The sequence below is a fragment of the Hemitrygon akajei genome, chromosome 5 (genome assembly GCF_048418815.1).
Source record: "Hemitrygon akajei chromosome 5, sHemAka1.3, whole genome shotgun sequence".
NCBI classification, from domain to species: domain Eukaryota; kingdom Metazoa; phylum Chordata; class Chondrichthyes; order Myliobatiformes; family Dasyatidae; genus Hemitrygon; species Hemitrygon akajei.
In genome coordinates, this window is record NC_133128.1 from 35,453,338 (window position 1) to 35,476,815 (window position 23,478).

General features: G+C 40.1%; 1 protein-coding gene across 1 annotated transcript in view; it reads right to left on the reverse strand.

Moving 5' to 3' along the window:
* LOC140728630 (NXPE family member 3-like) overlaps positions 1–23,478 on the reverse strand; it is a 72,875-nt gene that overhangs the window by 38,864 nt on the left and 10,533 nt on the right. The window contains 1 exon segment of the mRNA XM_073047631.1: positions 14,984–15,456. Within this exon segment, the coding sequence (XP_072903732.1) occupies positions 14,984–15,456 (473 nt within the window).

Below are 23,478 nucleotides of genomic sequence, written 5' to 3' on the forward strand. Positions count from 1 at the left end.
CACACAATTGACTTCAGGCAAAAAACAGCTGAACAGCCAAGCACATAAAAGAATTCTCATAGACAGGGATCAATGAAGAAGGACAGGAAACTGATATTTTAACTATTTAAAGGAGCACTTAATTAAAACTGAATATTTGTGTCATAAAAGCTTAAATACAGCCAACCTTACAATTTTTGTCTTTATAGCTATTTATGTGAAGAAATTACAATACACATACATAGCGTCTCACTGTAAGCAGTAATTAAAGTCGCTCTGCAAAGTATACACTGCACTTGGAATCATGGGAGAGACAAGAAGAGGAGCCATTTCTACCACCACAGACGCAGCAGAGAAAGCGTCAGGATGGCTCTGGATAAAGAGGGCAGATCCGCTGGGGCACAGGCCGGGATCTGATTAACCCCGGTCGGGTCGACTGGGTGAGGGTGTATGATGTTGAAAGACCCGAAACACCTGATGACCCCAGGTAATATCACTGATGATGTGTTCTAGCTTAGCATCATGCGGATGTTACTGTAAGAAGGAAGCCTGTTGCTCTTATAGCATTTAAATTCTGAGACCTCACAACAAGCACCTAAAATGTTCAGGATATTTTACAGCAAATGGCTCATAAAGACTTCTTTTTTGACAATTCAGATTATTTTTCTTTTGATTACATTGGAGAAAGATTCAAAAGAGCATAATCTACTGAGAAACAATAAGCCTTTGGCTGAAACTTCAGGATTGTCAACTCAAGTTCATGAGCAGATATCCTGAAGGTGCTCACCATTTCACTGTGTAAGTATGGAAAATTGCATCATTAGAACTGAAGAATCTGGGCCAGTTATAATAAAGAAGGGTGTATTCTGTAGACCAGTCGATTTACAAAGACTTTAAAAAAGGAAATGAGAATATTGCATTCTGAATTCTAAATCCAGAGAACTTTAAGCAAATATATTTTAGTTATACAGTAATATCGGGAAAGTGGAAACAGAAAGAAAGCACAGACCATGTGAATTTCGGAAAATCAAGTATGCAAGTTTGGAATTTGCATAGGTGAACAGAGAGAGATATAAAGACATATGGGCAAAAGACAGGTAACACATTTCAATCAGATGTTAAGTTGTAGAAACAGTATGTGTAATTAAATCAGATATTCCAATGAAAAGGTTTAAAACAAAGTCAAATATTCAGATTGCAGCAAGAAGTCACCATACATAAACATTGCATTGTTATACTCAACATGTCAAATTCTTGTTTCATCTATCTACATCATGAACATATTGTTGCATTTATTCTACACACCTTCATTCATTGAAAATTTAGAACCATCGCCATCAATCCAATGAGTAACAACAGGACAAAACCCCAACGGAAAGGTGAACAAAAGAGGGTGGACTTTTTTGAGTGTTGATCTTCCATGTTTGGAGCTCACAGTGAGCTTGTGTTAGTAATCACTTCTGGAGCTTAAATCTGCAATAGCACAGAACAAACATTGAAGCCCAGTCTGACAATGCTATAATGGTAATTCATATGCAAATTTTCATTTTAATTGGCAGCACCATTAAAAACAAACATTCAAACAATTTTGTCATCCACGAATACTCTTGTCTTTCCTCAAATGAATCCAAGCATTTCTGTTTTTATTTTGGATTTCCAACATTTGCAACATTTGCTTGTTGAATCCCATACTCCGTTTATTCCTTGTGCCCTTCAATATCTCACATGGTCTAATCCTGCACCCTCTCTCTCTCTCTCTCTCTCTCTCTCTCTCTCTCTCTCTCTCTCTCTCTCTCTCTCTCTTCATATTTGCAGGCACATAATAAAATAGGCCAAAGTCAGCATAGTTTCCTTAATGGGAAATCTTGCCTGACAAATCTGTTGGAAATCATTGAGGAAATAACAGGCAGGATATGTTGTGTATTTAATATCAGTAACATTTAAGTAATATTGTAAATATATTGTTTGATTAAGTATTCTTTGTTGTTATACATAATTTTATATGTTATACATTATTGGTTATCTGTAAGAGGAGTGTGAATGGCATACGTAATTACACCACCCTGTTGTATGTGCACACCCACTAAAATAAATAAAACAAAGTAGACACGTTATCCCTGGACTCCTGTGTTTTTCTTTTGATTAGTTTTTGGAATTACAAAACATAATGACGGCAACAAGGTCGTTTTAAAATGAGCCCGAGGTTACTACCTATGTTTCATTCTTCAGAAGGAGAAGGAGAGGGAGTGATGTTAGAGTTTAAAATAGTATGCATATATGTCTTTGGATGGGGAGAAAGATGGTTGAGTTAAAAAATAGGCATAAAATGGACAAAATTCTGAGTTCATAAACAGTGAGTACTGGATGATAATAAAAATAATAAATAAATAAAGCAGAAGTGGCTGGCTGCATCATAAAGAAAGATGTGTTTGGTTGCACAACAGATAACTGGATAATGTATACTGAACAAGCTGAGTAATATTTTTGAAGTAAATGAAATAGCCGATGAGAAGCAAATGCCAGTTTTGCTGCATACAATAGGTGGAAAAATATACAGTTTGCTTTGAAGTTTAACTGCTCCAACAAAACTAGCTGAAATATGCTTTGCTAATATCATGCGGGAACAAAACCATTGTTGATTATAGAATGCTTCAGGTTTTGTAAGAGGAATCAAAAGGAAGGGGGTATATTTCAACTTACTAGGCTGAATTGAAGAGATTGTCAGAGCATTGTCAGTTCAGTGATGGGCTTAATGATGCACAAATATATTGTATAGTTTGTGTAGTCTTACAAGAAAGCATTCTTAAATGCTTTTAACTGAAGAACAACTCACATTTAAAAGAGCATTTGGAATCAATGTATCAATAGAAATAGCAGTGAGAGACACAACTGAGTTGCAAACAGGAATGGAATTGAGTGTGAGCAAAATTGCAACATCTAAACAGAAATCTGCCTGGTTGAACAATTGTGTTAGCTTACAACAAACAGATGCAGGTTTAAAGGCAAAACTTGCAGAAAATTAAACAAAATAGGAAGAATATTTTGGGCTGACAAAAATATATGGACTGCACAGTGAAGACATAAAGATAAAATGTCAAGTTGCAGTTTCAACAACAGCATTAATCAGCATGCTGTTGATAAAAATCTGATAATGATGAGAGTGACACAGCACTGGGTAGCCTTGTGATTTATAAGTCCTATACCTATATATATACCTTGATAACATTTTGCTCCATTCATTGAATTGATTTTGATTAATCTCTATCAGTATGATCTGAAAGATATATAATAGTCTGTGCAGTATATTCATTTTAATAGATTCAATCCTTGAACTGAGACTAAAAAAGGGAATTAGGTTCCATCTTGTTATATCTTCATTAATTTTCTTTATATATAGGCTGATAAATGCATTCTGATAATATTGCCAACATTTTTGGCATAATGATGCCCAAATATTTGAAAGACTCTGTTTGCCATGCCCAGGGATATCTACTTTAAATTTCTCTTGGTGGGTTATAGTTATATGAAGAGTAAGTTGATTGCCCTAGATAGATCAAAATGTCATCTGCGTAACAAGCCAATTTATGCTTTGCCCCTTTAATAGTAATTCGGCTGATATCTTCATTTTGTCTGATGTATTGAGCTAATGGTTCCAGATATAATGCAAACAGTAGCAGTGACCATGCACAGCCCTGTCTCATGCCCCTTTCTAGGTTAAGACTATTTGATAAATATCCATTGATTTTAATCCTAGCAGTAGGGTTGTCATATAGTGTCTGTATAGTTTTAATAATTGTGTCATGGAAACCAAATCTATGTAAAATTCTGTAAAGAAAATTCCAATTAACCACATCAAATGCCTTTTCTGTGTCCACTCTTATCACTATTGCTTTGATTTTTTTTTCTGTATATAATCCTTAATGTGACGTGGCCTTCATATATTGTCTTGTGTTTGGCATTGTTGTATAAAACCAGTCTGATTGTTATGTATCAGTATGGGTAGAAACTCTTCTAATTGTTTGGCCATGATGGAGGTAAATAATCTACATTTCTAAATCTACATGAAGAACGGATATTGGTCTAACTGACCCACATTCCATTTTATCCTTGCCTTCTTTCATTATAGCTGAGATTATCGCTTCCTTCCAGCTGGTTGGCATTTGTGCCTTTTTTAGAGCCCAGTTCAGTGTGGGGAGTAAAACAGGAATTAACTAATTTTTAAATTCTTTGTACCGGTCTGCAATATACCCATTTGATCCTGGTGTTTTGCTTAATTTAAGCATACTAATTGCAGCTTTTTGCTCAACTTCAGTTATGTCAGCAGTCATCATTCTATTTTGTTCTTTGCTTAAAGTAGGTAACTCTAGAGAATTCAGGAAGGTGTCAATTTGGGTTATGCTTCCCCCTGGAACCTTAGAATTCAGAGTTTTGTAAAACACTTCAAAAGTTTCTTGAATTTCTTGAATATATATGTATATACATACACACACAGACACATATTACATACACATACATATGTTCCCATTTTGGTGAGGAAAAAGGAGTAAGTGAGCGAATAAAGAATAACAACTAAGTAATATAAAATCCATATTATAAAAAATGTTTCTCGAGATTGGTATATCTCCATGTACTTTAGCTTCTGTTTAGCTTCTCAACATTTTTAAAGTTAGCCAAACCTTATGGCTCTGCTGAAGGGGGTGAGCACTGTCTTTGAGAAACTCCCAGTCTCTTCCTGATATATTTCTCTTGGTCTCCTCCCGTCTCCTGCCTTCTTGATTCTCGCACTATTTCCCAAGCGGAGCAGGACAATTCCTCAGCCAGGCTTTCTTTTGTTTTGGTCACGCTGACGGGCAACCCTCTGGCCTTCATGTCTGTAGTCACCTCTTCCACTGTCTGGTACAACCACGTCCCGTTGTCATAAAACACTCGAAGTTTAGCAGGGTACAGAGATTGAAATCTAATCTTTTTTTGCTTTAGTACTTGCTTTACCTCAGAGTATTCTTTGGGTTTCTGCAGGACCGTGGGGGGAAGGGTAATCTTGGTCAAAATATATTAATTTATCATCGAAAAGCACTCTCTTCTTACCCCAGGCCCTTCGTAGAATCTCCGCCTTGGTGCTGTACCGAAGGAATTTAATTATTATTGAGTGTGGCTTTCTATCCTGGGTGGGTTTCGGGACTAACGCGCGGTGGGCTCTTTCGACTTCCAGCTTCATAGCCGAGGGAAGATCCAGCGCGTCCGGCAGTATCTTTCCGACAAACTCCTTCAGGAACGTTGTAGATTCTGATATTTTTCTGCCGTGATCTTCCCTCCAGGTCAAGCAGTTTACCTTCTTGGTGATGTAATATTTTTATTGTCTTACCCAGTATCTGTTCCATGTTTTGAACGCTATCTTCCACCTTCTCAATTCGAGTCTCTGCCACCGCTATTTTTTGATTGACGCTGGCGAGCTCTGACTTAATATCACGGAGCTGCTGTTTTATATCTTTCTGGACCTCCATTATTTCTTTCAGGATTTTGAAGAAATTCGCCGCTTTGCCTGAACGAGGCCCAGCGTAAGTCTCGCTAGCACGCGGTCGGGTAGGAGAGCCGCTCGCTGCACTCCACTCGGCCGCGGGCCGTTTTTTTATTTCCATTCTTTTTCCCCATTCTTGCCCCACTTTTCAGTTCAAATATTTTTGAAAAATATTATATTTGATGGGATAATGGGGCATAATACACATTTTTCTGGAGGAGCTAGTGACTTAAGCTGCCATTCTCGACGATGACGTCACCGGAACCCCTTGATTTTGCATTCCTAATGTACTGATATTCACCCTGTTCACTGCGACAATATCTCTTCACCTGCCTGCCCTTCCTGACAGTCTGACATGCAGCTGTCTTTACTTTTTCACCATCCATCCTATCCTGAGTCCCTTCACTCCGGTTCCAACCCTCCTACCAAATTAGTTTAAATCCTCCCCCAACAAACCTGCCTGCAAGAATATTGGTCCCCCTCAAGTTCAGGTGCAACCTGTCACTTTTGAACAGGTCATACCTCCCCCAGGAGTAATCAGAATGTCCAAGAACCTGAAGCCCTGCCCCCAGCTCCAGCTCCTCAGCCACACATTTATCTGTCAAATCATCCTGTTTCTATCCTTACTGGTGTGTGGCACAGGCAACAATCCAGAAAGTACTACCCTGGAGGTTCTGCTTCTCAGCTTTCTACCTAACTCTCTAAAATCTCTTTTCAGGTCCTGTTTGCTTTTTCTGGAAACACCAACAAGCCTAGTTTTTACGAATTTTGTACGAATCATTGGTTGAGCTGAATGGCTTTTTCTTTACGTTGTGTGAAGCAAATCTGATCTGATCAAGGCTTCTGTCATAGCACAGGAACAGGACCTTAGACTTCACAGGTCTGCACTGACCATGGGGCCAGTTAACTAATCCTCTCTTCTTGTACTCTATCCTTCTGATCGCTGTCTTACTCCTGTATCTGTCTAAATGCCTCTTAAGCATTGCTATTGTATCTGCTTTCACTACATCCTCTGGAAGCACATTCCAGGCAACTACCACTCTGTTTATAAAAAAACCTGAAATCTGCTTTCAACTTTCTTACCCCTTACGTTAAAGCTTACAACTTGATATTTCCATATTGCAGTTAAAGGTCCATGTATCTACCCTCTCTATGCTTGCTATGGTTTTATTAAACCTATGTCACATCACGCTCCAAACTCTGATGTTTCAGAGTGAACATTTCACGTTTGTCCAGATAACATTGTGGTGAAATTCTTCTCCACCCTTTCCAAGTCCCCATATTCTTTGTTGTCACAACCAGAAGTATTTGCAGTATTCTATTTTAAACTTTGAATCTCATTTGCATCATAAAGGCCCTTGCAATCATCTTGTCAACAAATCTCACTGTTTGTCTATCTTAGATATATGCCAGGAACTGGTTTGATATTATCTCTCTGCAGCTGTGTAAGCATTTGGCCAACTAGCAGTGGCAGCAGGGACATACTGCTAATTTCAAAAGATTGGTGATGATAGTATGACAATGGCCAAACAAGATATTCCTAAGGTTAGTAGGATATAGTTACCCGACCTTTAAAAGACTTACTGCTAATTTCAAAAGATTGGTGATGATGGAATGACAGTGGCCAAACAAGATATTCCTAAGGTTAGTAGGATATAGTTACCCGACCATTAAAACAATGTGGCATTTGGCCAGCAAATGACTGGAAGACTTCAGATGGATGATCCTTGCTTAGAGAAAAGGCTGAGATAGGGTCCAAGGATTCCTAGCAGGGATGAGGTGAGCATTTGTCTTCTCAAACGCCTGTATGGATTGAGAACTATGATTGTTTTTCAGGAGGCTCAGCTGATCTAATTAATTAATTTTACCAATTTCAGCCAGGTGTCTAATGTAAGTCTGCACCCCAGTATGGTGTGGGAAAGGGGGTGCACCACATTTGGGATGAAGCCTATGAAGAAGTGTAGGTGGACACTACTCATCTCAGTTACATGGTACGGAACACTGAGAATTCCTGTTTCCATTTGCTGCTGAGTACCCTCGACTTGTTCAAACACTGAGCTCAGAACCGCATCTGGGGACGGTCACTCTCCATTCACATTTTGATCAACTGTTGCAAGAACACTACAATGAAAGTAACCTTTAATAAACCAGGACCCACTTCAGCTTCAGTGAGACTAGAAACACCACAGGTGAGAAAGTCAGTAGACCATGTGGTCCTGCTAGTGACATCATAGTAGCTTGTCAACATAATGGGAGCCCACAAGCCTCACAATAGGCCGATCTATCATCGGGCTGGGGAAGCTATGGAATGCTTCTGTACCTTTAACCAATGAACTACCAGGAGAGACATAGACCAGGTGGGCCCAAGTGCAGAGGAGAACATAGACAGTTGCATAACTGATCTTTAAGACCATAAGACATAGGAGCAGAATTAGGCCATTTGGCCCATTGAGTCTGCTCCACCATTTAATCATAACTGATCCTTTTTCTCTCCTCCTCAGTGCGATTTCCCAGCCTCTCCCCATAACCTTTGATGCTATGTCTAATTGAGAACCTCTCAATCTCTGTTTTAAATACACCCAACAACCTGGGCTCCGCAGCTGCACGTGGCAACAAATTCCACAAATTCACCACCCTCTGGCCAAAGAAATTTCTTCGCATCTCTGTTTTGATGAAACAAATCATCCTGTTTCTATCCTCACTGGTGTGTGGCACAGGCAGCAATCCAGAAAGTACTGCCCTGCAGGTTCTTCTTCTCAGCTTTCTACCTAGCTCTCTAAAATCTCTTTTCAGGACCTCTTTGCTTTTTCTGGAAACACAAGCAAGCCTGGTGCAAGAGTAATCACTTTATCTCTTGAATATAGGCCAGGTTCTTGCGGTCAGTTCAGACCACAAATGGATGTTTGGCCATCTCCAGCCAATAGCTTCACATTGGGGAATTATGTTAAAATTCTCCATGTTGCTATGTGTCTCCCCTCCGATCATCCAGGCAAAGAAAGAAAAATAAAAGAAAAATAGATTATAAAGAAAAAAAAAACAAAAAACCCCCCTGCTAATGTTGTGAATGAAAAAAAAACCACAACATTACCCCCCTCCGTTATGCGGGTCATGGCAAACACCATGATTACACACGTGAATCCCATAGCGATTGATCCGAAGTTCCCCCAGCTCCCCCGTAGCGTGAAAAAAGTATATGTAAGAGAAGAAAAAATAATATCTACTCTCAATTAATTTTTCTCAAATTTTTAAGTTTCTCCCCCGTATCATATAATTAAAAGTATATTTAAATATTCTTTTGTCCTTAATGTCCATCAACTCACTTCACTGTCCCTGTCTTCATCTTTAATCTGCTTCACTTTTAAATACTTACTGTGTCTAGTGAATATTTGGGAGTTCTTGTGCAAACTCCTCTGCATCCCGATGATCAGTAAAAAATCTTCTTTTTCCGTTATCCAAAAAAATTATTAGTGTTGCCGGGTGGCGCAATATAAATTTATAACCCTTTTCCCATAAAACTCTTTTTGCTGGATTAAATTTCTTCTTTCTCTTCAAAAGGTCATAATTTATATCAGGATGGAAAAGAACTGCTTTCCCTTCTATCATCAATGGTTCATTTCTCTTTCTGGTACGTTGGGCAGCCGCCTTCAGGATCTTTTCTTTTTCTTGGTATCTTATGCATTTTATCAAGATTGGGCGTGGGTTTTGATCAGGTTGAGGTTTTTAAGGCTCTGTGGGCCCTTTTGATTTCAATCAACTGGGTTCCCTCTTCCATTCCCAAATTTTCCGGGATCCATTTTTGAAAAAATTATATTAGATCCTCTCCCTCTATCCCTTCTTTGAGACCAACAATTTTAATATTATTTTGTCTACTAAAATTTTCAAGCATGTCTATTTTTTCCAACAGTCATTTTTTTTTCTGATGTCCAGGCAAGAATATTATCTTCCATTTTATTTACTCTATCAATAGTGTCTCCTGTTATTTCATCCAACTTTTTAACTTTCTTGTCCACTTTCTCCTGTTTTTTCACCATTTTATCAAACATAGTCTTCATATTTTTAATATCTTCTTTTATTTTTTTTAATGTTTTTAATTCTCTTAATTCATGCATTATTTGCACCAAAACTTTTCTTATGTCTCCAGAAGATCTTCCACCTCCAACCTCTTCCTGTTGTTCTTCTTTTGCCTCCTCATCTTCCTCTGTATGTTCCAGAGAATCCAAATCCACCTCGGATTCATTTTCACTTCCACTTCCAATCGTAGTTGGGATTTGTAGTTCAAATTGCTCGTGTTTGCGCATGTCCCTTCCTTCACACACACGCAGTTCCTGTTGTTCCTTCTTGGAGACTGTAGATGTTGTCGCCGATTCCTGTTCTGTATCGCCGGAGGCAAGATGCACTTGAGTCCGAGGCTCCTTCATGGTGGCTGGCCCAGCTTGTACTGTCTTCAAAGTAGTAGTTTTCTTCTGCGTCTGTTTAGGAGACATATTTAAGGAAATTCCTGAGTAGTTTAGATGTATTTTTTAGAAAATATTTACTAACTTTTCTTCACTTAAACATTAATTTATTAGTTTTTTACGGGAGAGCTGGATTTCCACGTCTCGATCCTATGTCATCACGTGACGTCCCCCCAAGATGGAACCTGATTCCTTTTTTCAATCTCAGTTCAAGGATTGAGTCTATTAAAATGAATATACTGCCCAGACTGTTATATCTCTTTCAGACTCTACCAATAGAGATTAATCATAATCGATTTAATGAATGGAACAAGATGCTATCAAGGTATATTTGGCAGGGTAAAAGGCCTAGAGTTCATCTCAAAACTTCGCAATTAGCAAAGGAAAAGGGGGGATGGGGCCTACCTTCTCTTAGAGATTATCATTTTGCAGCACAGTTGAGAGCTGTGATATGTTGGTGCAACCCATCATATGACGCTCAATGGAAAAACATTGAGGAACGGGTAGATCCCAGCCCCATACAAGCAATTTTGGCTGATAACAACCTGCAAAGGTACATAAACACTATTGATAACCCATGGGTGAAATTGCCTCTTAAAATATGGAAAACTACTATAAAAGAATATAATCTAGAGGGAGATTGGCATGACACGTTTCAACATAAAAGTTCAAACTTGTTTCCCAAGCTCTTGTTGACTTTGAGCAAAAATTCAACCAGTGTCAAAAAGATCAAAGAAACATTTTGAGCAGCAGCCTCTTGACAGCCAACACAGTTCAGTGTGAAGAAGCAAGCATTCAAACTCTTCTTTGTTATCTAGGAATAACTAGTGAAATATTCTGGTATTTAATGAATACTCCTTAATTTTTGTTGATAGTACAAATTACAAGAGTCATGCTTGAAACATGTTCTTGGCTGAGGTTTTTTGCTGCAAGATGGCAACGATGAATTACACAATGGATTGCAAACAGACTTCAAATTTCTTTGTTCATAAATGCCACTAAACCTACATAGCAACCTATCATATATGGTGCTCCATCTGTTGCACAAGAAATCATGTTCCTAATGTGAATACTTTTATCCTCAATGTACATTTTGAGTTTGTCATAGGTATAAATATCTATTGATATTTCTTTTGACTTCTTATGAGAATGAATCCCTTTGTAAACTTTTCCATTTTTGAAACCTGTACATATGCCATTAACAATGCCTCATTGCCTCACACAAATGACTCATCCTGCAGTATCCCAAATTCTGTTTTTTGTAGCTCTACATAGTTGATACTCAATTTTGTTTCATCAATTGTATGAGATTTTCCACACTTTGCTAACATTTTGGAAATGTTATAAGATGCAACGAGACCACGATCAAGATGATTTTTAGCTATCTTGGCAAACGTGTGTGCAATTCTTTTCAAATGTTTCTTTCATCTTCTGCCACAGAGTATACCATAAGTAGCCCTTTCAGGGTGCCTTTTATGGAAGTGTTCCTGCAATCCTGATGGTTTCATAGCTTCATTAGACACAACAGTATTATAACTAAGACATAAAGGGCACTGCTGATCTGATAAGAATGGAATAAAACCATACTTCAGGTATGTAACATTGTATTGATGCACATTCTGTAGTTTCTGTTTCTTAGCAAGATTAGAATTCAAGGCTTCACCACCTTCAAACTCATAGAGATCATCAGTACATATTTATCCATCATTAACAGTGCTAAATTAAAATTAAAAAATAACACAAACTGGGAATACCTATTGGATGTTGATGACGGTAGTGTGTTGACATAGATGGAACAATGGTAATGGCATGCAAAGGAACAGTGAGGTGAAGACGAAAATGATCATAATAGTGAAAATTACATTGACCAGGATTCAGACTGGAATCTGAATGTTAGTCGGGATAGAGCTGGTGTTCAGCAAGATACCATTACACTATTCCATTTAGTACAATTGACTAATCACGCAAGATTTCATAATTCCCAAAGGTGTTTCTTGACCGCACATCTGAAGCCGTGATTGGTTTGAACACCTCAAAAGAGATCCTCGATGCCGGGATATTCACTGATTGACTCCATTTCACCGTTCGGTTCCACCCAACACTGTATCATTGTGTGACCTGTTTTCTGCAGATCTGCACAGGAAGTTAAGAGGGTGTACTCAACTTACCAACTGTTAAATTGCTTGAACTTGTTCTGTGCCGCGAGTCAAGGGGAACTGTTGGGCATCCTGGTTGCTAATTTATGCATCCCCAATAACATCTGTCTGGTTGGTAAGTTTGGATGAGGTTACTGAGTTTCAGATGTGGTTTTTCTTGAAGAGCTTGCTTTACTAATGGTTGGTCAGGTCTCGTGCCTCAAGTTGGGGTGCTGCTTAAAGCCCCACCCAAGAATCAAATGCCCTCTGGTGACTTCTATTTCCCCTAGTGCCCCTGTTGGGAATCACTGCATCACTAACCCCTTTTAAAGTACCAACAGGAGTATGACCCCTATTGACCCCTGCACAAGCTGGCCTTATCCAGACTGTTGAAAGTATCTGACAATATGCCCAAGCCCCTTGTGGAGCTTTACGGGCAAACCATGCTAGGCTGTGCTGCCACTGCCCAGGCCAGGGGAAAGTAACACTCACTCTTTCAAACCAGGAGATTACATGCTTATTAAATCAGTAGATAGAATTTCTCTTCCTCCTAAATGTAGAACTTGATACAGACCTTTCCATTTAGGAGGGAGAGAATTTATATCTACTGATTTAATAAGCATGTAACCCCCAGCAGGACCTGAGTTATAATGAAAATTTGAATAGGTTAGGACAGTATTCTTTAGAACATGGAAGATTGAGAGATTTGGCAGAGGTATACCAAATTAAGAGAGGCATAGATAGGGTATCTGCAAGCTGGCTTTTCCTACTGAGTTTGGGTGGTACTACAACTAGAGGTCATGGGTTAAGGGTGAAAGGTGAAAAGCTAAAGGGGAGTGTGAGGGGAAACTTCTTCACTCAGAGGGTTGTGACAGTGTGTAATGAGCTGCCAGGACAAGTGGTCCATGCGAGCTCGATTTCAATGTTTAAGCAACGTTTGAATAGGTACATGGATTGTAGCAGTATGAAGGGCAATGGTCCCAGTGCAGGTTGATGGGAGTATGCAGTTTAAATGGCTTCTTCATGGACTAGATGGGTCAGAGGGATTGTTTCTGTTTGCTGTCCTTCTCTATGACTCAATGATATGCTGTAGCTCCCACACTGTGGCTACACAGGTAATGATTGAACTGTCATAAAGGATAAATGCCTCTGATTTCATTTTCACCATAATTTATTTTAGATAATGCATCTACCCTTGATAGCATTGGTAGAAAATTCCACCATACAATCCCTGTGTCAGTACTGTTATGAAGGATGAACAGCTTTGATGGGCAGAAGGGTGCAGAGTTGCCCATGTCCCCCCCCCCACCCCAGGAGAATCAGAAACCGTTACTGTTGCTATGCTGCTCATGAGAGAGAGAAATGGAAAAGAAAACATGCAAGAACATCTGCTACAGATAAGAGAGGGGACAGAGACTTGTTGATTCACCGTATTATGACTTCTGAGAGGGTTATTTATCTTGTACCATCTGTTCATTAACATTCCTCAGTGGACAGCCGGAGTGGGCAGGTTTGATGGACACAGCCATTCAAAATTGATTGACAACTGAGACCCCGTGAGTAGGGATAAAAGTCAGGTCTGGAGAGACATCCTTCAGACACACCAGGAGACACACTAGTGGACACTGATTGAGTGTTGGAACCCACGGGAAGGTGTGGGGCATCGGAGACCGATCAAAGTGATTGGTCAGTAAAACTCAGAGTGTTATAGCAGGGCCGGTGGGGACTTGTGTGTGTGTCCACTCATGCCAGAGTGACGAGTCCACCACAGAAGAACGGTCTAGCTGAAGGACAGAGGGGTCATAACTGAATGGCCACAATGACACGACGGATCAAGAACGCAAAGGAAGGTTTGCCTGACTGTAGCTGTTACATCTCGCTTGCTCTCTCTCTCTCTCTCTCTCTCTCTCTCTCTCTCCAATGATTACAACACAACAACCAATATCTACTTCAGCATGTATGAACTGAACTGAACTCTATACTTTTCTATGGCAATTCATTATCCCCTAGACATCGATAGAGCTTGTTTATTATTGCTTATTATTATTCCCACACTTTTAGGTTTATTATTGCTAATGTGTGTTATCTAAATATTTGCATTATTGGTATTGATTTGCTGATTTTACTAATAAACACTTTTGAATATAGTACCACCAGACTCCAATGGATTCTTCTTTCTCTGCTGGTTAGACACCCAGTTACGGGGTATGTAACAGTACCTCCAGTTGAACTCTGTCTTTTTGTGTGTTTCCCCCTAGCTGTCAGTCTGTGGTTTTGTGTTGCCATGTGCTCCTGTCCCCACTCCTGCTGTACTCCAGCACCTGTATTACTGAGTACTCTGTCTCTCATTTTGTCTGTTTTGCTGCCACCTGTAACTCATTGTGCTCCACCTATCATCTGCCTCTCTGTTTATTGCTCAGTATATTTTAGTCAGTGTCAGGCAGGTACAGTCAACCTTCATAGCTTTGGGCTCTGGATTGTAGATGGGGGCAAACGGCAGGACAATGTAGACTAATGAGGAGCTTGGAATTCACCCAGTGCCCCTCTGAATCCCCTCCCTCTGCGGCGCTGCTGAAAGCAAACATCAATATGGATGGCTAAATCCACCAGGGCTTCAAAGGTGGCAGGAAGGCCTTGGGTGACCAGCTCATCTTTGATGTCTTTGGAGAGGCCATTCAGGAAGGTGTCATACTCTATCTCCGAGTTCCAGCCACTGAAGGTGACTAGGGTCCAGAACTCTATGGCATAATCTGACACAGATCTGCACCCCCGGTGCACGTGCAGTATTTCACGGGCAGCCTCTCTCCCATGTTTGTAGCAATCAAACACTTTTCTCTTCTCCTCAGAAAATAACTGAAAACTACTGCAGAAAGCAGAGCCTGCCTCCCAGATTTTCTCACCCGACCGGACAGTTGGGTGATGACGTAGGCTACCTTGTCACGATCAGCTGGAAAAGTTGTTGGCTGTAATTCAAAAATGAGGATGCACTGGGCAAGAAGAGAGCACCAGGTACCAGGCTCACCTGAGTACTTTTCTGGAGGAGACAGATGGGGCTCTTGGACGAGAGGAGTAAATGAGAATGCGGAGGGCAGGGCAGAGGATGCAGTCGCAGAAAGTTGGTGGGTGCTCTGGGACAGCTGGCATGACTGTGACAGGGCCACAGGATTGGCTACATTGGCAGAAAATGACTCCACTGCCCTGAACACAGAGTCCAGCTGGTTCTGGTGTCTCCCCAGCATCACTCCATGTTGTTCCAGGACGGCCAGGGTCTGCTGGATCCATTCTGGCCAGATTGTGCTGTCAGGGCATGGAAGCAGGGACCCGATCACAGACCCAGTACTGTGCACACTGTGATATTTACTGAGAGGCAAATCTAGAGGGGCAACAAAGTTGGCATCAAAGTTCAGGCAGAAATCAAAACATCCAGAGAAATCTAAAAACCAGAATTAGGAAACAGGCAGAGTCGATATTCATACAGAGTACAGGTACAAATGTTGGAAAGGCTCAGGAAAATTCACTGGCACAATCTGGCAACAAACAGGTGAAAACACAGGACTGAAATACACTGAACAATAAACAGAGAGGCAGGTGATAGGTGGAGCACAATGAGACACAGGTTGCAGCAATACAGGTAATAATAGGAAACAGACGAGAGATGGAGTACTCAGTAATACAGGGGCTGGAGTAGAGCAGGAGTGGGGACAGGAGCACATGGCAATACAAAACCACAGACTGACAGCTAGGGGGAAACACACAAAAAGACAGAGTTCAACTGGAGGTACTGACACCCTGAGGAAACAAAATCCCATCTTCAAACAGACTGAAGAGGTTAGGTATTTCTTCCCTGGAGTGAAGGATAGTAAGAAAGAGCATGATTGAAGTAACAGAATTATGAGGGGTATAGATGAAATAAACTGTAGCAAACTATTCCCCATAACAAAATTAATAGGGTATAGATTTAGAATAATAAAGATTAAAACTCTGCAGTCCTGTCCCATTCATTCATGAATAGTAGATACAATTAACCCAAGGGGACTTCAACAATGATGAGATTAAGAATGCTAAAGGATAACATGAAGCATTTGCCAACGTGTTCAGCCAGGACATGCTTTCTCCTGAGATTCTCACTATCACAGAAAATAGTTTGCAACCAATATCATTCACTACATCAAGAAATAGCTGAGAGCATGGGGAAAAGAAAAAACTTTAGAACTGTTTCAGCTATATTGCTGAACACCAAAACTCCAGAAATACTTGCACCAGTACTAAGCTGGCATCTACCTGGCAGTGTGAGAAATTACCTAGGTATGCCCTGTTTCTGAAAAGCAAGTCAAATCGAGTCCGGTTAATAACCATCCCACTGATCTAGTCTCAATTATCTGCCAAGTGGTTGACGGTGTTATCGACAGTGATTTGACATGTTACTGCGTGAACAGAGATCTCAGCACTGATATGCAGCTCAAGTTTCAGAAGGATTACTCAGCTCCAGAGTGTGAGTTTGTTGCTCTTTTGAAGCAGGTGGAAACCTCTGACTGTAGCAGTGAGAGATAAAGATGTCCTTGAACATTCCTGCCAGATGGCTGGCACAGGATTTCGGTCTGCTCTGATGGGAGTAATGAGAAGAGTACATTGTCCCAGAAGGTAAGAGTCCTTAGCAAAGGATGTCGTCTTCTTGATGCAACCCGGGATTGAGTTGCTGAGTCCACAATCCTTTGCAGATTCTTGCGATCCAGTGTATCAGAGTGTTCATGCCTTCTGCATGGTTCCATCAATTTGTTGGGACAGGATCAATCATCTACGATGTTGACACCAGAAACTTGTAATATTGATGTGACACCTGATGAATTGGGATCTTGCAGGTGGGATGCAGAACCAGCTCGGCAATTGCATTCATGAATATTCATGTTCCATCTAATTACGGATTCATGATGGTGGTATTTAAGTTTCTTCTTTTCGTCAAAGTCTTGTTGAGACTTGACCCAAAGCACAGTAACGTTACGTTCCCTGCTTACCCTCGTCTGGGAAAGAGGACTACTGTTTCCACAGACAGTGTAAAAGAGCAGTATTCATTTAGCATTGAGTTGTTTCTGGCTACAGTATTGCATTTAACTTTCCATTTGAGAGATTTAGTTAATAGCCCTGTTGGCCTGGTGTTAATTTATTTGTTTTTCCTTTAAATACTACAACACTTATTTTTAAATTGTTGACCTGCTTCAGTCTCTCTCTCTTTCTGTCTCTCCCCCTCTCCCTCTTCCTCTTCCTCTCTTTCTCCCCCCCCCCCCACCCCTACTTAGGCCATATCCAAACATTCTGACACTAAGAATCTTTTCTGGACATCAAATGGTGCTATTTTAATTTGAACATTTTCTGTAATGTTGTTCATAACTGATACTTATTATAGTTTGAATGTTTACTTCATCTTTACTTGGATTTATTCCTGCTATCTTGTTTACAATGTGCATGCAAATAATCGCTCAATTTACATGGTTCTTCCAGTTCAACCAACGATAATTTAGCTTAAAAAAGGGCTGATTTTATTAAAATTCATAGATATTACCGCTTTTATGTTTAACTTTTTCACATGGGGTTTTCTCATACAGATATAGCCAGCATTATCTATAATGGAATTGACGTAGCTATCCCTATACAATTTCAAACTACATTTGTACAAATCCCTGTCAAACAAATCAGGGCCAAATCATCCTCTTATTCTATTTCCACTTCCACAGAGCTGAAATAATTGTTAAAATAGACAAAATAAAGTTCCAGCTTTAACCATTGGCCCAAGTTAAGTGATAATTGGTGGCCAACAATCAGCTTGGAGTCATAGTCTCATTCCTTCAGATGTCCAAGAACACTTTCCAAGAATCCAAAGACTCCTGATTAAGTTTATATTCACACTCACAAAAAAATGGCAGAAGCCAAGAGCCCAGGCATATTCATTTTAATATTATTGGTGATAGTGATTTCAAAAGAAAACTCTGAATTTTCCAAAAGTGAAGACCTACAGGTTCCTGGGTCCTAGGAGGACTATCCTTTCCTACCCAGGGCTGAGATGAAGAGGCAATTGGAGATGGCGACAATAGGTAAATAAACTGTTCTTTAACATCTTGTGGAGTGGGACTCTGATTGCAAGCTGAATGTTGGGCGTCGTCAGACTGTCCCACTGTTGGTAGTTTTATAAGCTGTCTTGCATTGTCAGTGTCATTGAAGTCAGGCAACAAATCACATCTGACAACTCAGGCAGAGCTGTACCTACCACACTGTCCTCAGAAATGCACTTCATTATCTTTTCAAAAAGAATAAGTCAAACTGACAATCACTAATTACCTTTAAACAGAGCAAGCAGTTGCATGTGCCAGACTGATGGTGATGAATTTAAATATAGCCTGGATAGTTAAAGGCAGCAAATTTTCTTCCCTAAAAACAGTAGCGAATCCAGTAGTTTCTTGGTTACCATTTCTGATACAAATGATTGATTTCTGATTTATTTAGTTCACTGCCCAGCAGCTGTATGGACTTAATCACATACCGGTAAATGAAGATACGGTGCCTATAAAAAGTATTCACCCCCCCCCAGCAGTTTTCATATTTTATTGTTTTACAACATTGAATTACAATGGATTTAATTTGACTTGTTTTGATACTGGTCAACAGAAAAAGACTCTTTTCATGTCAAAGTGAAAACAGATCTTTTCAAAGCGATCTAAAACAGATATAAAACACAAAATAACTATTGCATAAACATTTACATCCTTTGCAGCAATTGCAGCCTTGAGTCTGTGTGGATAGGTCTCTATCAGCTTTGCACATCTGGACACTGCAACTTTTCCGCCATTCTACTTTACAAAACCACTCAAGCTCTGTCAGATTGCATGGGGATTGTGAGTGAACATCCCTTTTCAAGTCCAGCCACAAATTCTCAATTGGATTGAAGTTTGGACTCTGACTTGGCCACTCCAGGACATTAACTTTGTTGTTTTTAAGCCATTCCTGGGTAGCTTTGGCTTTGTGCTCGGGATCATTGTCTTACAGAAAAACAAATCTCTAAAGTCTGATGAAGGGTTATCGGCCCGAAACGTCGTCACTACCTCCTCCCATAGATGCTGTCTGGTCTGCTGAGTTCTGCCAGCATTTTGTGTTTTTATTTATTTCCAGCATCTGCAGATTCACTCGTGTGTCTCTAAAGTCTCAGTTCTCTTGCAGACTGCATTAAGTTTTCCTCAAGGATTTCCCTGTATTTTGCTGCATTCATTTTACCCTTTACCTACACAAGCCTTCCAGGGCCTGCTGGAGTGAAGCATCCCCACAGCATGATGCAGCTGCCACCATGCTTCACAGTAGGGATGGTGTGTTTTTGAAGATGTGCGGTGTTTGGCTTACACCAAACATAATGTTTAGTCTAGTAGCCAGAAAGCTTAATTTTGGTTTCGTTAGACCATAGACCTTCTTCCAGCTGACTTCAGAGTCTCCCACATGCCTTTTGGCAAACTCTAGCTGGGATTTCATGTGAGTTTTGTTTCAACAGCGGCTTTCTCTTTGCCACTCTCCTATTAAGCTGCATATATAATAATATATAATCATTTAACAATTACAGCACAGAAACAGGCCATCTCGGCCCTTCTAGTCCATGCTGAACACTTACTCTCACCTAGTCCTACCTACCTGAACTCAGCCCATAGCCCTCCATTCCTTTCCCGTCCATATACCTATCCAATTTTACTTTAAATGACAAAATCAAACCTGTCTCTACCACTTCTACTGGAAGCTCGTTTCACACAGCTACCACTCCCTGAGTAAAGAAGTTCTCCCTCGTGTTACCCCTAAATTTTGCCCCTTAACTCTCAACTCATGTCCTCTTGTTTGAATCTCACCTACTCTCAATGGAAAAATTCAGTGACTTGGAAATGTTCTTGTTTCCATTTCCTGATTTACGCTGTTCAACAACTTTATCACGGGGTTGTTGGGAGTTTTCTTTTGTTTTCATGGTATACTTTTTACCAGGATACTGACTCACTAGCTGTTGGACCTTCCAACTACAGGTGTATGTTTACCACAATCAATTGCAACACCCTATTTAACTAATTATGTGACTTCTAAAAGCAATTGGCTGCACCAGTGATGATTTGGTGTGTCATTTTAAAGGGGGTAAATACCTAAGCAATCAATTATGGCTGGCTGGTTGGTGCATGCGTGAATGTGGTTTGGAACTTTTGAGGGAAAGAGAGTGGGGAAGGAGTGGGAATTGCTGGGAGGGGGTTGCCCGGGTCCGGTAATGGCAGACAAGGTGAGAGGAGGGGCTGAGGGAAAGAGAGTGGAGAAGGAGCGGGATAGGGATTTGGGATCAGAGGTAGGCAGCTGAGGAGAAATGGATAATTGTGAAGAGAGAAATAAAGGGAATGAGCAGATAGTGAGGGGATGGATGAATGAAAACCGAGACAAAGGGAATAAAAGAATAAGAAATGACAGTGGAGAGAGTTCTGAAAGTGAGGAAGATGAACAAGTTCAGAGAGGAGGTGTTGTCATAATTAGGTTTAATGAGAAGGCATAAGGACACATGAAGAAAATTAACCCGTTTGTGCTAACAACTCTGGCAAATAAGATGAGGGAAATAGTATTTGCAAAAGTCCTTAATGATGACAATCTATTGGTAAGATGTGCGAATGAGGAACAACTTGAGAAAGCACTCAATCTAAAAGAGATGGGAAAATGCAAGGTGGAATATACAGGGAAGGTGGGAGCACGAAATGGTGGTTGTAAAGGAGTGATTACGAGTGTACCAATGAGTATAAACATGGAGGAGATAAAGAGGAGTATCAAAGGGGGAAAGGTAGTTAATGTTCTAAGACTGAAAAGAACAAAGGAGGGAATGAAAAAGGAAAGTGAAGCAGTATTGATTGAATTTGAAGGAGTGTCAGAGAAAGTGTTCCTGGGTTTCATGAGTTACCCAGTAAGGGTATATGTGCCAAAGCCATTGAGGTGCTATAATTGTCAAAGGTTTGGACACATAGCTAAAAACTGTAAAAGGCAGAGGAGATGAGCTAGATGTGGGGGTGATCATGAATATTGAAAGTGCGGAACAGGAGTGCAACCAAAATGCTGTAGTTGTGGAGGAGCTCATAATGTGGCATATAGGGGGTGTGAGGTTATGAGACGGGAGAATAAAATTCAAGAAATAAGTGTGAAAAGAAAGATCACTTATGCAAAAGCTGTAAGAATGTCAAGAGAACAGAATAATGCTCCCAATGAACAGGGAGCTATAGGGATGTGAGAAATGCAACAAAAAACAAATGACAGGATTTATGCAGAAAAAAAAGCTCTAGTAACATTCATTGCAGGAATGATTAATAGTACGGCTGAGGTAAAGTCAAAAAGTGACAAAATTCAGCTGGTGGTCAAAGCAGCAGTAAACCATTTAGGGTTAGTAGGACTGACATGGGAAGAAGTGAGGGAGAACCTCACTAATCAGTCAAGCCAGGAAGTGTCATAGGTTGGTTAATGCTCATTATGGTGATTCTTTTGCAATGGAATGCAAGGAGTTTACTGGCCAATGGCCAGGAATTTAAGGACTTTATTAAGGAAATGGTTGTAAAACTGGATCTAGTGTGTATTCAGGAAATTTGGTTGAAACCAGCTTTAGACTTTGTGGCATATGGGTATATAATGATAAGGAAAGATAGAAATCTAGGGGGAGGAGGGGGTTGTGCTATGTTAATCAAGCAAGGTATACCGTATAGGGTACTGGAAAAAGGAGATGATCAGGAATACATAGTGGTGGAAATGTGGGAGAGAGGGGAGGGAGTGGTTATAATTAATTACTACAATCCATGTAAAAGTTTGGATTTGGACAGCCTTTTAAGGATACAAGTACAAAACAGACAAAGTAGTGTGGTGTGCAGATTTCAATGATCACAGCACAATATGGGGGGATCTGATTACAGATTCAAATGGAAAGGTAATTCAAGATTAGATGGAAGAAAGGGATTTGGTGTGTATGAATGATGGTAGAGGACCAAGGATAAACATAACAACAGAAACTGAGTCGGTATTAGATATTGCGTTAGTGTCTAATATCTTGGCTGGCATTAGTAACTGGGGAGTTTGGACTGCTTCAACAGTAGGCAGTGATCACTACCCAGTTTTATGTTCAGTGGGTGAAAGAGTTGAAGTAAGACCAGGTGGTGGGCTCCCAAAGTGGGTGTTTGGAAAAGTGGATTGATGTAAGTTCCAGAAGTTAAGTGAAGAAGCATTGACAAAGATTGACATTTCTGGAAATATAGATGAATTAAACATTCAGTAACTTCAGCAATTATTATGGCAGCAGAAGGATCTATACCCAGGAGTAAAAATAGGATGAATAGAAAACTAGTGCCATGGTGGACAGAGGAATGTTGTCAGGCTGTAAAAAAACAGAAAAAGAGCATTCAGGCTAGTTAAAAGGACCCATAATATGCAAGCATTTGATTCAATATAAGAAGGCACAGGCAGTGGTGAGAAGAACTATACGTCAAGCTAAAAGGGCAAGTTGGAAGAGTTTTTGCAACAAAATAGGAAGACCAACGCCTGTGGGAGAGGTATGGGGAATGATTAAGAGGATGGGGGGGAGATAGAAGGGATTGGGAACATCCAGTAATGATATTTGAGGAGGAAACAGCAGTCTCCAGCAAGGATAAGGCTGAGATCATGGCCAAATCATTTGTAAAGATACATAGTTCAGAAAATTTGTCTGAAGAAGGGAGAAGGGAAAGAACAATGAATCAATACCCAGGTGTGTTAAACAGGAGGGAAGAAACAGATGATATAATTGATTATCCATTTACTTTGGCAGAAATAGTGAGAGCAATAAAGAGATCAAGACCAACCTCCCCAGGGAAAGATCTAATATGCTATGTTATGCTAAAAAAATCTAGGAGAAGGAGCACTCTTGAAGTTACTGCATTTTTATAACAGAGTGTGGGAGGAGGGAAGATTACCAATTGCATGGAAAGAAGCAGTAGTAATTCCAATAAGGAAACCTGGCAAGGATTGGTCAAAACCCACTAGCTACAGGCCAATAACACTAGCATAAAATATATGTAAGGTAATGGAATTGATGATAACAGAATGGTTATTGTATGATCTTGAGAAGAGAGGAATGCTGGCAAGTTATCAGAGTGGTTTTAGGAAGGGAAGGAATTCCATGGACTCAGTGATAAGGTTAGAGACTGAAATAAGAATGGCCCAGGCAAATAAAGAATCAGTAGTTGCAGTGTTTTTTGACATTGGAAAAACCTATGATATGATGTGGAAGGAAGGATTATTAATTAAACTGCAACTAGATGGGGGTTGGGGGGAGAGTTTTTAATTGGATTAAAGATTTTTTGTTTGGTAGAAAAATTCAAGTTCGGATTGGATC